This window comes from Orycteropus afer, unplaced genomic scaffold (assembly GCF_000298275.1).
Source record: "Orycteropus afer afer isolate SDZICR_OR568_19922 unplaced genomic scaffold, OryAfe1.0 scaffold00039, whole genome shotgun sequence".
NCBI lineage: Eukaryota > Metazoa > Chordata > Mammalia > Tubulidentata > Orycteropodidae > Orycteropus > Orycteropus afer.
Window position 1 is genome coordinate 15,590,666 of NW_006921626.1, and position 16,226 is coordinate 15,606,891.

Sequence of the window (16,226 nt, forward strand, 5' to 3'; positions counted from 1 at the left end):
CACCAGTAATAATCAATACATCTTGATTGCATATTTGGTCAATTTCAGACTGCAGAAGATGGTAAAAATATTCAGTTTCCTCATCTTTGGTTTTGGTAGTTGGTGCTTAAATTTGAACAACACTAGTATGAACTAGTCTTCCTTATAGGTGTATGGATATTATCCTGTCACTGATAGCACCGCCCTTCAGGATAGATCTTGGAACATTTTTTGTGATGATGACTGCCATGTCATTCCTCTTCAATTTGTCATCTCCTCAGCATAGTAGATCATATAGTTATCTGATTCAATATGGCCCAAACCAGGCCATTTCAGCTCATTAATGCCTACAGTATCACTTTATGCATTCTATTTTTGACAACTTCCAATTTTCCTAGATTCATATTCATACATTCCATAGTCTGATTACTAATGAATGTTTACAGCTGTTTCTTCACATTTTGAGTCACACACCATCAGCAAATGCAGGTTCTAAAAGCTTTACTCCATCCACATCATTAAGGTCAACTCTACTTTGAGGAGGAGGTATCTCTTCCTCAATTGTATTTTGAGTGCCTTCTGACCTGAGAGGCTCATCTTCCAGCACTATATCAGACAATGTTTCAGGGCTGTTCATAAAGTTTTCCAGTAATATATCAGACACTGTTTCTCTGCTATTCATAAGGTCTTCACTGGCTAATTCTTTGAGAAGTGGATGGCCCCCTCCTTCTTCTGAGTCTATCTTAGTCTGGAAGTGCCACTGAAGCCTGTCCACCATGGGTGACCTTGAAGGTATCTAAAATACTGGTAGCATAGTCTCTAGTCTTACAGCAATATGCAAGCTACCATAGTATGACAAACTGACAGATGAATGGTGGATTAGAACTGGTAGGGTACAGTAAAATAGCTTGTAAGATAAAAATAAATCAACAGTATATCTAATAGGTATTATAGTAAGTGATAAGAAAAAATAACAAAAAAGATTACATTGTTAACAGTTACAACAAACAAATAATACCACATACTAATACACAGATAAAGAGATTATAATAGTGAGAAATTTGTCTGCTTTATATGAAGAAAACTACTAATTTTATAAAAGACACAGAAGACTGGAAACAATGTGGAAAAATACCAAGTGCTTGAATGGAAAGATTAAATGTACATGTGGTTCAATTTTTCTCAAATTATCTTCCATGTAATTCTTAATATTGAAAAACAAAAAACTTGTGTGTTTGTGTGTGGGGAAATGGAAACAAATGCTTCTAGTCCATAAGCAAGAATAAATTGATAAAAATACTAAAGTTTGCAAAGAGAAAGAGAGTAAAGAGGGAAGGGGAAAAGAGTCTTTTTGGATATTAAAACATACTCTAAGTTTCTATGAGTTGGAATTGGCTAGAAAGCAGGGGTTAGTTTAGTTAGTTTGTCTTTAATAGTTAAAGAATCACTGTACTAGGAGGAGTAAATGCAAACATACCAATGACCAAACAGAACTTCCCAAATTAATAATTTAATATATAAAAATAAAAAACCAAACCCACTGCCACAGAGTTGATTCTTACACAGAGTGACACCCACAGGGTTTCCAAGGCTGTAAATCTTTATGGAAGCAGACTGCCTCATCGTTCTCCATGGCTAGATTCAAACTGCTGACCTTTTAGTTAGCAGCCCAATGCCTTAAACACAGTGCTACCAGAGCCCCGTAATTCAGTATGTAAGGCATCATCAATCATTAGGGAAGGCAGTGATGAATTGAAATTTAACTGGAACCACTGTTGTTGTTGTTATGTGCCGTCGAGTCGGCCCCGACTCATAGCGACCCCTCCTTGGGTTTCCGAGGCAGTATCACTATGGAAGCAGGATTGCCCAACCTTCCTTCTGAGGAGTGGCTGGTGGGTTTGAACCGCCAGCCTTCTGGTTAGCAGTCAAGTGCTTTAGCCACTATGCTACCAGAAGACAGAAAGATTCTCACATCATGCCATTTAGCAAAACAAATTCCAGTGAAATAAGACATTATGTGACTTGGATGTTGAGTGAACACCATGTTAAAACCTTATGGGAGCCTGTTTCTGGCCATCCTCGTGGCTGCTGTAATTGCTGCTGCTACCCTGGAGGAGGCCAGAGAAATGGGCAGTGGCAGTGATGGCTGAGAGGGCCATGGCGGGAGAAGAGCAAGAGGAGAGTAAGGAGGGAGTGGAGTGCATCCAGTCCCATCTCCTGTTTTGCCAGCTTGAGTAACAGGAGCAGCCTGAGCCCAAAGCCACTGCCACCCACCTGCCAGCCAGAAAAACCTGACAGCTCATGCATAGAACTATGTCCTCAGCCTTATTTACCTGTATCCCACCTGTGGTTCTCTGCTGCAAGAATCTAGGTTTGTGGAGTTTAAAACCATTGGGCAACATAATAAATAATAGGAAAGCTGCCCCCTCCCTTTTTTTTAGAAAACAACAAAAAACTCCTATGAGACCATGGATGTATATGCTGTCTGACACCATCTGAGTGGACAAGCAATACATACCTGTACTTATCAAAACTTTGAACAAAGAACAAGCCAAGCTTTGAAGCAATAGAAAAAAACATTGAGGAAAAAGATAAATAAATCTGTAATTTTAAAAACAAACAAGACTACAATTAAAGAACATATGATAAATTAGTACAATAGTTGCTGGGGCAGTTCTACTCTGTCACTTGGGGTCACTATGAGTTGAAAATCAACTCAATGGCCTCTAACAACAACAACATTATTTATAATTTTATTATTATCTAAATTTATAAATGACACAAGATTAAGCAACTTGGACAAGTATGTAAATAAATGTGCTTCAGAGTTCAATGTGTCAGTGTTTATTATAGTGAATAATAAAAATCAAAACTACTGGACAGAAAATGGCACTGTGAATTAGAAACTTGGGTTTAATTTGTACTCTTTTACTTTTATTTATAAAATCTCAACTCCTCTGGATCTCAATTTTCTCAAATGTAAATAATCTCTAAGATTTTTTCTAATGTGTACTTTATGATTCTTTATTACCCAAAGCACATGGAAACAGAGTAGCCCTGACTAAAAATTACATGAGGCAGGAATATAATGACTTTGCTGGAAGCATATTGTTGTTGTTAGGTGCCACATGAAATTGTCAGAGAAAAAATTCTGGTCAGTTTTACCACAACCTTCATTCACTGATTTAACAAATTTATTGAACAAGTATATTAAATATCTGGCCCTGTGCCAAGATGATAATACCCCTGCCTCTTTTTTCATTAAGCTAGTTCACAGTTTGGGTGGGGAGACAGGAATGTGAATAAATAATTATTATAAGAACGATGCTTTATATTAACAAAATTTTAAAGCAGCACAGAAGCAGGAGTATTGAGACTATTTAAGATCATATTCAAGTTGAATGAATATCATGTATTTGCTAAATGAATAAGAACCTAGACTAGGAATAGTTATGCAAAGAGTGGGTAGAAATAGGGGCTGTTAGGAAATACAGAGGAAACAAGATAAGCAAAGGTTCTAGAGTTAAAAAAAAGCAGATGCCAAATTCATTTAACATTGTGGACTCAATTTAATCACTTTGACATATATGATATTATTATAGCGAACAATTTCTGAGCTTTGTTGATGTATCAGTTTACATATGAATGTATGTATTTCTAAAATAAAACCCATGAGATAGAAGTTTACAGATGAGACAAAGAACAAACAGTTCAAATGACTTGTCCAGCATTATACAGCTAGGAACTAGTGAGGCAAGAAGCTCTGGTGGTGTAGTGCCTAAGGCATGTGACTGCTAGCCAGAAGGTTGGAGGTTCAAACCCACCAACCACTTCACAGAAGGAAGATTGGGCAATCTACTTCTGTAAAGATTTACTGCCTTGGAAACCCAAAGGAGGTCACCGCGAATCACAACTGACTTGATGGCACTGAGTTTGGTTTTGTTTTTTAACTGGTGAAGCTAGGAGTGAAAATGAGACAGACAAATTCCAGAGCAGGCACAACAACTTCTCTTGCAAAGCCAACTTCTCCTGTGATGTCAGCTCATACCCATTATCATATCATTGCAACACATGTGTCTGTAAAGCTACAAATGTCATCCTACAAGACAGATTGTTTGGACCTCTACCCACTTCTCTTAGGCAGATTTCCATTGCATCTTTCTAAGATAAGCTTCCCTTCACAACTATTTTAATTCCTTCCTGACAGATTTCTTCTTCCCACTAAATGTATCCTCCCTTTCTGTCCCGCATGATTAGGCAGTCTCTATCAGTCTCCTGGTGGCACAGTGGTTAAAGCATTTTTGTGCTAACCAAAAGATATGAACCCACCAGCTGCTCAGAGAAATGTGAGGCAGTTTGCTTCCATAAAGGTTTATAGCTTTGGAAGTCCTGAGGGTCAGTTCACTCTGTACTGTAGGGTCCACTATGAGTCAGAATCAACTCAATGGCAGTGCATATCAGTCTCCTGGGTGAGCCCTGGTGCTGTAGTGTTTAAGTGCTCAGTTGCTAACAAAAAAGATGATGGTTTGAACTCACAAGCCACTATGTGGAAGAAAGATGTGGCAGTCTGCTTCTGTAAAGATTTACAGTCTTGGAAACCCTATAGGGCAGTTCTACTTTGTCTTATAGGGTCGCCGTGAGTCAGAAATGACTTGGTAGCATTTTTTTTTTTTTTTTTTAAATCAGCCTCCAACTGGTAAAAAGGAAAGTATAAGACTTCCAACAAGATGGTGGGATAGGCAGACACGCTATCCAGACCCTCTACAACAAAGTAACAAGAAACCAGTTCAAACAGATATAGAGGATAACCCTGGGATCCTGAGCTTCAAAGGGAAGAATCGGAAGTGGATTAAACACTGACTAGTAGAAGAAACTGAATGAAAAAACAAAAGAAATAAATGGGAGCCGTGGACTGTCAAATGGCCTGACAGTGTGGCCATTTTGAATATTTGCAAGTAGTGCTCCAATCAGGACAGTAACTTGATAATTGGCTCCGCATGCTGAGGACTGCACAGGCATACACAGGGGTGGCTGGCAACCAGAAAGCAACCATCCTCATATGATCCAACCACATCTGTACCTCCTGCAGACCCACCCACTGGGCGAGGGCAAACACCCTCTGCACCAAATGATCAATGACAGACAGTATCCAATACCAGTTCAACTCACCCTCAACTGCTCTACACAAATAGTGAACAGAGATCTGTGCACATATTCTCACAAGGAGACAGGTGGATAGTGTTAATGTGCTGCCAAACTAGTGAATAGAGTAGCAAACCAGCCCAGTTCACTTGGAGATATCAAACAAAATAAAGCAACAAACAAACAAAAAACAGGGATGAATCACAACAATACATAATCACCTACTAAAAAGAAATACAAAGATATCACAATGTCTTAGAGACAACTGACAATCCCAGTTCACAGAAAGAAGCAAGTAGTACAAACAAGGGGCCAAAATATAGAGTCAGAAAACCTCTCTGAGGAACAAGTGGCATTGGAACTAGCTGATAAGGAATTCAAAAGAATTATATTTAGGTACCTCCAACAAATTGAGAAACAGATCAAGGAAAACACCTACAAAATTAAGGAAAACACAGACAAAATTCAAGAGCAATTTAGGAAAACAATACAAAACAAACTGACGAAACAAATGAAAAATTAGAAACCATACAAAAACAGCCAATAAAAATCCAGATAATTAACACTGAGATTTCAGAAATAGATTAATACGTTGAAAGGGCAAAAGCGTGGAACAAAATTAATGAAAGACAGAATTAGGGAGACTGAAGACAAATATCTTAATACTACTTTTTAAACTGGACAAATAGGAAAAAAAAAAAAAAAGTAGAAGAAAGCCTAAGATTTATGTGGGACACCATCAAACAAAATACATGTGATTGCATTTTCAGAATAAAGAAAAAACAAATAAAAACACACAGTAAATGGTTGAAGATTAATTGGGAGAGAAATTCCCTAATATGATTAAAAACAAGAAGATATGCATTCAAAAAGTTCAACAAACCCCAAACAGGATAGACCCCAAAAGAAAATCACCAAGACATATAATCAAACTTTCCAAAACAAAGGACAAAGAAGGATTCTCGACAACAGTTTGGACAAAGGGTAACCAATAAGACTAACCTCTGATACCATGGCAGAAACCATGTAGGTGAGAAGGCAATGGGGATGACATATATAAAATGCTGAAAGAAATAAATTGCCGACCAAGAATTTCATAACCAGCAAAGTTGTCCCTCAAATATTATGGCAAAATTAGGACATTTTCAGATAAGCAGAAATTATGGGAATCTGTAAAAAACAAACCAACCTTACAAAAGATGCTAAAGAGAGTCTGTAGTACAGAGAACCAACTACAGTAGCCAACAACCTGTGATTAACAAACATGGCAATGTAACCCAGAAACCAACCCAGATATAGAAGTATCCAAAGTAAATAAACTTACAAGAATGAAAACAGAGAAACAGAGACATTAATTTGTAAATGAGAAAAAATACAAAGCAAAAAGCGGGAACAAATAGGGTAGTTACACAATTTCCAGTTGGAGAGGATATCAAGATGATTTATAGATAGAACAGACTATTTTAAATTTGGGAAGAAAATATTAAATTACAGAGTTAACTTCAAAGAAAACTGATAAACTTTCTCATCAAAATAAAAAAGAGGAAAGGCATTGTTTTTATCTCCAGTGCTGTTCTAACAGAAAATAACACAAGTAGATGGCTTTAACAAACAAGGATTTACTCTTTTACAGTTCAGGAGGCTAGAAGTCTGAGTACAAAGTGCTTGGTCTAGGGGCTGGATGAAAGCTCTTTGACCTTGGGCTTCAGCTCTGCCTCTTGCTCCTGGCCCATTGAAGCTGGAGGCTTTTCTTAACTCAGACAGCTGCTGGCTGCTAAGGCTGACAAAGCCGAGGTCAACAAGTAAACTGGCACAGTCCCAGTATTATCAAGCAACACCACAGGCCACTAGTTCAAGTCCAGAAACAGTCTCAATATCACCAGACAACATTGCAGGCCACTGAGATGAAGACTTGACCAAATGCAGGATCCAGATGTGCCAAAAAGCACAAGACCTTTCTCAAAGCATCTTACTATATACTGGAAACAGACAGACCACATCCCTAAGGCAGCTTACTCAGCTGCTCACAGTAGATTCTACCATGGAGTTGACTACCAGTCTCATCATGGAGAATAACTACATCTAACTGCCCAGCCACTCAAAACCAGACCCAGCCAAGCTGATACACAACCTTAACTACCACAAACACAAATATTTAGCAAATTCTAAAACAGTAACATTGAAGTAAATTATAAAAATAAATCCTAAACAAAATGAGCTTAGCACAGAAAATTACATGGAATAAAGAAATCAGCAACACCCCCCCCCAAAAAAAATTACAGCAATAAATTCATACTTGCTGGTAATTTTATCAAATGTAAATGGATTACATGCACCAAATGAAAGAGAGAGAGTTGCAGAATGGATAAGAAAATAAGACTTATCATGCTATCTACAAGAGACACACCTTAGAAAAAAGACAAAAAGAGACTAAAAATTAAAAGGTTGGAAAAAACATATCAAGCAAATGACAATCAAAAAAGAACAAGAGTGACAATATTAATTTGATAAAACAGACTTTAAGACAAAAACCACCATAATGACAGGAAGGAAAATATATGATTAAAGGGTCAATTGAACAAGAGGACATAACCATAATAAATATCTAGATACCCAATGAAAGAGCCCCCAAATGCATAAAGCAAACTTTAACAGAATTGAAAAGAGAAACAGACAACTCCACAATAATAGTACTACCTAACTAACTAACTCACTGCTATGGAGTTGGATCTCACTCAGAGTGACCCCTCTTTGGGTTCCCAAGGCAGTATCACTATGGAAGTAGATTGCCCCATCTTCTTTCTGAGGAGTGGCTGATGGGCTTGAACCTCCAGCCTTCTGGTTAGCAGTCAAATGCCTTAGGCACTACGCTAATAGTAGGAGACTTTAATATGTCTAAGGCATGTGACTGCTAACCAGAAGGTTGGTGGTTCAAACCCATCTGCCACTTCATGGGAGGAAGACTGGGCAATCTATTTCCATAAAGCTTTATTGCCTTAGAAACCAAAAAGGGGTTGCTATGAGTCAGAATTGACTCACTGGCAGTGAGTTTGTTATTTTTCTTTTTGGTTTCAATGAAGGATAGAACAACTAGAAAGAAACTCAACAAAGACACAGAAGATGTGAGCAATACAATCAACTTGACCTTATAGACATACAGAACACTTCTCCCAACAACAGCACAATATACATTCTTTTCCAGCCCATGAGAAGTACCAATACTAGGCTTGAAAGGATGGTAAGTTTTCATTCTACACTGAGGAAAGTATGTAAGTTTCTAGCAGGGCTAAAGAGAAGAAAATTAAATTTCACAGATGTTGTGATTACCTAGTGCCACTTTGACAAGGATATACCACAAATGGGGTGGCCTTAACAAACAGGAATTTATTTTCTTACAGTTCGGGAGGCTAGAAGTCCGAGTTCCAAGTGCCAGGCTCTAGGGGAGGGGTGAAAGCCCCTTGACCTCGGGCTTCAGCTCTGCTTCTTGCTCCCAGCCCACTGGTGCTAGAGGCATCTTTTCACTCAGGCAGGTACTGGTTGATGAGGCTAACAAGCCCAAGGTCGATAAATAAAATGGCACAGTCCTGATGTTACCAAACCACATGGCAGGCTGTTAATTCAAATCCATTTTAAGTCCCAAGGTTGGCAGAGCATGGCAGGCTGCTGAACAACAACACGGCTACATGCAGGGTCCCAGTGTGCCATAAGCTAGAGACCATTCCCCAAGGCTTCTCCTTATATAAAGGAAGCAGACCACATCCCTAGGGCAGCTACTCAACTGCTCAAGTAGATTCCACCATGGAGTTGATGACTAGTGTCATCATGGGGAATACTACATCCAGCTGCCCAGCCACTCAACCAGGCCCAGCCAAGTTGACACACAAACTTAATTAACACAACAGATCTGAAATCAATAGACACCAGATACCTTTGTCCATTAAATGAGAACAAGATAGTCTCTTTAATAAGTGATGCTGGCAAAACTGGATATGCATTTGCAGAAAACTGAAACAAGATCCATACCTCACACCACACACAAAAACTAACTCCAGATGGATCAAAAACTTAAACATAAAACCTAAAACTATGAAGTTCATCAAATAAAAAATAGGGGCAACCATTAATGCCATATATTAAAAAAATAAAAATAAAAATCTCACTGCCGCCAACTCAATCCCAACTAATAATGACCCCTCCTTGGGTTTCTGAGGAGGTATCTCTAAGGAAGTAGATTGTCTAATCTTCCTTCTAAGGAGTACCTGGTGGGTATGAACCACGAGCCTAATGGTTAGCAGTCAAATGCCTTAGGCACTAATACACACAATTAATAGAGTACCAAACATAAATAAAAATGCATAAACAGCAGAATATAAACTAGATCACTGGGACCTTCTAAATATTACATTCTTATGTGCATCACAAGCCTTCTTGAAAAGAGTAAAAAGAAACCCGTGGAATGGAAAAAATATTCAGAAACAACCTATCTGCTGAGGGACTTATCTCTAAAATTTACAGACAGCTCCAACATCTCAATATCAAAAAGACAATCCAATTAAAAAAATGGGCAGAAGACATGAATACAGCCAGGCTGCTGAACAATGACTCGACTACATGTAGGGCTCAAGCATACCATCAGCTGGAGACCTTCCTCAAAGCTGCTTCTTAATACACTGGAAGCAGACTATATCCCTAAAGCAGCTACTCAGCTGCTCCAGTAGATTCCACCATGGAACTGATTGCCAATCTCACCATGGGGAATAACTATATCCAGCTGCCTAGCCACTCAACCAGACCCTGTCAAGTTGACTACAACCTTAACTACCACACTTGGGATAGGCAAACCTTAGTTTTCAAAGTAACACCTCTTTGAACAATTCATAGAGGTTTTTTGCAGCAGATTTGCCTAGTGCAATAAAACACCTGATTTCTTGACTGCTGCTTCCATGAGTGTTGATTGTAGATCTAAGTAAAATGAAATCTTTGACAATTCCAATCTTTTCTCAGTTTATCATGATTCTGCTTACTGGTCCCGATGTGAGGATTTCTGTTTTCTTTATGTTGATGTGTAATTCATACTGCAGACTGTAGTCATTAATTTTCATCAGTAAGTCCTCTTGGCTTACAGCAAGCAAGATTGTGTCATTTGTACATCAAAGGTTGTTAATGAGTCTTCCTCCAATCTGATGCCATCTTCTTCATGCAGTCCAGCTTCTCAGATTATTTGCTCAGCATACAGATTGAATATGTATGGTGAAAGGATACATTCCTGATACACTCCCGTCCTGATTTTAAACATACAGTATTCCTTTGTTCTGTTCTAATGACAGCCTCCTCGTATATGTACAGGTTCTTCATGAGCACAATTAAGTGTTCTAAATCCCAATTCTTCTCAATGTTATCCATAATGTTATAATCCACACAGACAAATGTCTTTGCATAGTCAATAAAACACAGACAGGTAAGCATCTTTCTGGTATTCTATGCTTTCAGCCAAGATCCATCTGACATCAGCAATGATATCCCTTGTTCTGTATCCTCTTCTAAATCTAGCTTGAATTTCTGGAAGTTCCCTGTCAATATATGGCTCAACTGTTTTTGAATTATTTTCAGCAAAATTTTACTTGCATGCAATATTAATGGTATGTTTGATAACTTCCTCATTCTGTTGAACCACCTTTCTTTTAAATGGGCACAAACACGGATCTCTTGCAGTCAAGTGGCTAGGCAGCTGTCTTCAAAATTTCCTGGTATAAGTTAGTAAGTACCTCCAGAGCTACATTTGTTTGTTGAAACATCTCAATGGGTTTTCCATCAATTCCTGGAGCCTCATTTTTTTTTTTTTTTTGCCATTTCCTTCAGTGCAGCTTGGACTTCTTCATTCAGTACCACTGGTTCTTGATCATATGCTGCCTCCTGAAATGACTGAATGTCAACCAATTCTTTTTGGTAAAGTGACTCTGTGTATTTCTTTCATTTTCTTTTGATGCATCCTGCATCATTCAATATTCCACATATCACTCACTCACACTCACTCTTGCTGTCGAGTTGTTTCTGACTCATAGCAACCCCTCCTTAGATTTCCAAGGCAGTATCTCTACAGAAGTAGATTGCCCAATCTTCCCATAGAATCCTTTAATATTGCGACTTGAAGCTTGAATTTTTTCTCTAATTCTTTCAACTTGAGAAATGCTGAGTGTGTTCTTCCCTTTTGGTTTTCTAACTCCAGTTCTCTGCAAATTTCATTATAACAATTTACTTTTCTTCTTGAGCCGCTCTTTGAAATCTGTTCAGCTCTTTTATGTTATATATTTGTCATGCTAGAAGAACTACTGTTGCAAAAAGGTATTTGCAATGAATAAATCTTTAGTCTTGCAAAATTATATCATGCGATCTCCAGCATCATTTCTATCACCAAGACCATATTTTCCAACCACCAATGCTTCTTTGTTTTCAACTTTCACATTCCAATCACCTACAGTAATCTATACATTTTGATTGCATGCTTGGTCAATTCCAGACTGCAGGAACTGGTAAAAATCTTCAATTTCTTCATCTTTTGCTTTGGTAGTTGGTGTGTAAACCTGAATAATAGTTCTTCCTTGTAGGTGTATGGATATTATCCTATCACGGACAGCACTGTACTTCAGGAGAGATGTTGGAATGTTCTTTTTGATGATGAATGTGATGTCATTCCTCTTCAATTTGTCACTCCTGGCATAGCAGATTATATGACTGTCTGATTCAAAATGGCCAATACCAGTCCATTTCAGCTCACTAATGTCTAGGATATGGATCTTTATGCATTCCATTTCTTTTTTGACAACGTTCAATTTTCCTAGATTCAGACTTTGTACTTCCATGTTCTGATTATTAATGAATGTTTGCATCAGTTTCTTCCCATTATGAGTCATGCCTTATGAGTGAGTGAAGGTCCAGAAAGCATTACTTGATCCACATCACTATGTTCAACTTTACTTTGAGGTGGCAGCTCTTCCCCAGTCTTAATTTGAGTGCTTTCCAACCTGAAGCTCATCTTCTGCCATTAGCCAACAAAGATGAAAATCAAAACAACAATGAAATACCATCTCAACACAGCAATAATAGCAAAGTTCAACAAGACTGAAAATAACAAATGGTGGTAAGGATGTGGAGAGATTGGGACTCTCATACACTGCTGGTTAGACTTTAAAATGATACAACCATTGGGGAAAATAGTATGACGACTCCTTAAAAAGTTGGAAACAGAAATACCATTTGATCCAGCAATCCCTTAACAAGGTATATATCCTAAAGAAGTGAGAGCCAAGACATGAATAAATAAATGCCCACCCATGTTCACTGCAGCACCATTTACAATAGCAAAGAGATGGAAACAACCTAAGTGCCCATCAATGGAGGAATGGATAACTAAACAATAATACATATACACAATGGAATACTATGCAACAGTAAAGAATAATGTAGAATATATGAAAAAGCTCATAATGTGGATGAACTTGGAGGATGTTATGCCGAGTGAAGTAAGTCAATCACAGAAAGACAAATATTATATTAGTCCGCCATTGTAAAAAGTCAAGGAAAGGTTTACATATGGAAAGAAACTGTCTTTGTGGTTACCATGGATGAGAGGGGAAGGGAAGGAAAATTTCTAGACGGTAAGAGACAAATATTGATTTGGGTAAAGGGAATGGCAATATACCAAAATTGAGTGACCACCACAGTAACACTACAGAAAAGGAAGACACAATGAGATGCACAAAAGGCACAGACAACAAAGATAAACACTTTTACATACACAATACTGCATTTTCAGTAATAACAAACATTAATTTACAGGTGGATCCATAAGTTGACAGGAAAAATGATTGGCTATGTCTAGGCAAAAGGGAATATACAGATGACTATATATATATAAGTTTGGCAGATGATATGTATTTCTATGTGCTATAAGAATGTCTATATATACAATAGAGCTAACAAGTAGCAAAATTTTGATAACTTCTTAGCCACAGCCTAACACCCTGAGGGAATGAGTCACTGGGCCCACAGGTCTCGGTCCATGGTCATGGGGGACATCAAACTCAACTGGCATAACGTACTACACAAAAACATTGTTCTACATCCTACTTTGGTGAGTAGTGACTAGGGTCTTAAAAGTTTGCAAGCAGCCATCTAAGATGCAACAATCGGCCTCTCCACATCCAGAGCAAAAAAGAATGAACACAACCAAAGATGCAAGGACACAAATAGTCCAAGGGACTAATGGCTCATATGAACTTCAGCCCCCCTGACTCTGAGACCAGAAGAACTAGATGATGCCCAGAAGAACTACCACTGGCAACCACTCAGAAATGTATCAAAATAGGAGATCCTGAATAGAGTGGGAGACGATGTGGAACAAAACTCAAAATCATAAAAAAAGACCAGGCTTATTGGTCTGATAGAGACTAGTGAAACCGCCAAGACTATGGCCCCTAGTCGCCCTTCATGCCTGGAACTGAACTCACTCCTGTGACTTCCAGCTGAAAAAGAGTTGTATAAGGTGAACATTTACACTAGGTAAGTATACTCCTTAGAACAATCAACCATGGGAGATCATAAGTGCAGTATTTGCATAGGGAGATAACTCAGAGGGCTGGAATGTATAGGAAAGAAGGCACAGGGAAAAGGTAACCATAAGGAGCAAGTGGGAAGAGAGCTCTTACATTATGGGGATTGCAAACAATGTCATGACAAAATGCGTTTGAACTGTTGTATGGAAAATAAATTTGCTCTATAAACTTTCACCCAAAGCACAATAAAGAAGGTGGGGGGGGAGATACCTTCAGGCCCTCCAATTCATTTTCCAGTTGTTTAGAATAGTGTTCGCTCTGTTCACGCAGTTTCCTGTCTTTAGATGCTTCAGCAGTTAGAGCTTCTGCATGGACTTCCAGCTTTAAAATAAAATGAAAGAAGCAGATTTTCTTATTATAATTGGTGTTCAAACAAAACAATGTTTTTCCCCTTGGAAATTTACCTTTTAATAGGAAGAGAACTTGAATGTTAAAATTCATATTAATATTACCAAACTAAAAAAAAATAGCCATTTAAAAAAAAAAACTAAAGAATAAAATATATATTATTTCACTAGTCTGAAAAAGCAGCTTTAATCACTATAAAACTTGCACTATAAAATTTGCCTGAAGACTAACCTCTTTTTTGGCTCTTTCTGTTCTGCGCAGTTCTTGCCTTAAGCTTTCAACTTTTTGCATCACCAGGTCCACCTCTTCTTCCTTATCTCGGACATGGCGAGCAAGTTTCTGTTTTTGGGTGTGCAATTCTGTTAGTCGCTCATTGATCTCCATGAATTCCTGCATGGCCAGTTTCCTCTGGCAGTGTGCGTCTTTCAGCTCTTTGGACTGGTTTTTTAATCGCTCACTAGCCTGGACTAGTTCCTACAGTTTTGTAAAAAGAATACAAGTTACCAATTCTGCAAGCTAGAGATCAAATTTGGCCATCAAATTGGCTATTATGAAGTCAATATTATGAAGTCAAGGAGAGCCAAAACTATTCACCTGAGGGTAAAATGAAATGAAATGAACTACTTTAAAACAGCTATTTAGGGCATGGTACCTTGTTTATATTCTCAAATCCTTATGTTAACATGCTAAAAGAGAAGGAGCAGCTGATTTAGCCTTCTAGTACCTTACTTTCTACAAATAAATAAGAATTACAGGAATACATAAAACATGGCCAAAATAAATATTTTGTGAAATTTAATGGATATCTGTGCAGTCCCCCTTCCCCCAAATTACACTGAATGATTACATATGATAAAAACAAGAGTTGTCCTTGATGTGGGTGTAGGCCAGCAGCAAAGATTGAAAGTGAAACCTGAAACTCCCAAATTGCACTCAGAGGGGGCTTAAATGGACTCAGATCAGTGGAACCACCTGCCTTCCAGCAGAAAAAAATTCTCACTGATGGAAAATGTTGTTGTTTTTAGGTGCTGTCAAGTACTCTCTGACTCATAGCAACCTTATGCACAACAGAACGAAACACTGCCTGGTCCTGTGCCAGCCTCATGATCCTTGCTATATCTATACCTTAGCCCATCATTGCAGCCACTGTGTCAACCCCTCTCATTGAGGGTCTTCCCCTTCCTCATTGACCCTCCACTTTACCAAGCATGATATTCTTCTCCAGCGAATGGTCCTTTCTGACAACATGACCAAAGCAGATGAGAGCAAGTCTGGCCATTCTCGCTTCCAAGGAACATTCTGGCTAGAGTTCTTCCAGGACAGATTTGTTAGCTCTCCTAGAAGTCTATGGTACTTTCAGTATTCTTTGCCAACACTATAACTTAAAAACATCAACTCTTCTTTGGTCTTCCTTGTTCACTGTCCAGCTCTCACATGCATATGAGGTGACTGAAAATACCATAGCTTGGGTTAGGTGCACCATAGTCTTCAAGGAGATATCTTTGCTCTTCAGCACCTGAAAGAGTTCTTTTGCAGCAGATATGCCCAATCCAATATGTCACCTGATTTCCTGATTGCTGCTTCCATTGGCGTTGATTGTAGAACCAAGTCTTTGACAACTTTAATCTTTTCTCCATTTATCATGATTCTGCCCACTGGTCCAATTGTGAGGATTTTTGTTTTCTTTATATGAGGTGTAATCCACACTGTAGACTGTAGTCTTCAATCTTCATCAGTAAGTGCCTCAAGTCATCCTCACTTTCAGCAAGCAAAGTTGTATTATCAGTGTATCGCAGGTTGTTAATGAGTCTTCCTCCAATTCTGATGCCATGTTCCTCTTCTTCAGAGTCCAGCTTCTTGGATTATTTGTTTAGCATATAGACTGAATAAGTATGGTGAAAGGATACAACCCTGGCACACTCCCTTCCTGATTTTAAACCACGCAGTATTCCTCTTGTTCTGTTTGAATAACAGTCTATATGTACAGGTTCTTCATGTTGTTGTTGTTGTTGTTATGTGCCGTCGAGTCGGCCCCAACTCATAGCGACCCCTTCTTGGGTTTCCGAGGCAGTATCACTACGGAAGTAGGATTGCCCAACCTTCCTTCCGAGGAGTGGCTGGTGGATTTGAACCGCCAGCCGTCTG

At 38.5% G+C, this 16,226-nt stretch overlaps 1 protein-coding gene across 1 annotated transcript in view; it reads right to left on the reverse strand.

The window, feature by feature from the left end:
* The window catches only part of CDC42BPA (CDC42 binding protein kinase alpha), a 774,086-nt gene that overhangs the window by 179,258 nt on the left and 578,602 nt on the right, over positions 1-16,226 (reverse strand). The window contains exons 13-14 of the mRNA XM_007936985.2: positions 14,313-14,555; positions 13,944-14,054 (exon numbers count right to left, since the gene is read on the reverse strand). Of these exons, the coding sequence (XP_007935176.1) occupies positions 13,944-14,054; positions 14,313-14,555 (354 nt within the window). The remainder of the gene's footprint in view (positions 1-13,943; positions 14,055-14,312; positions 14,556-16,226) is intronic.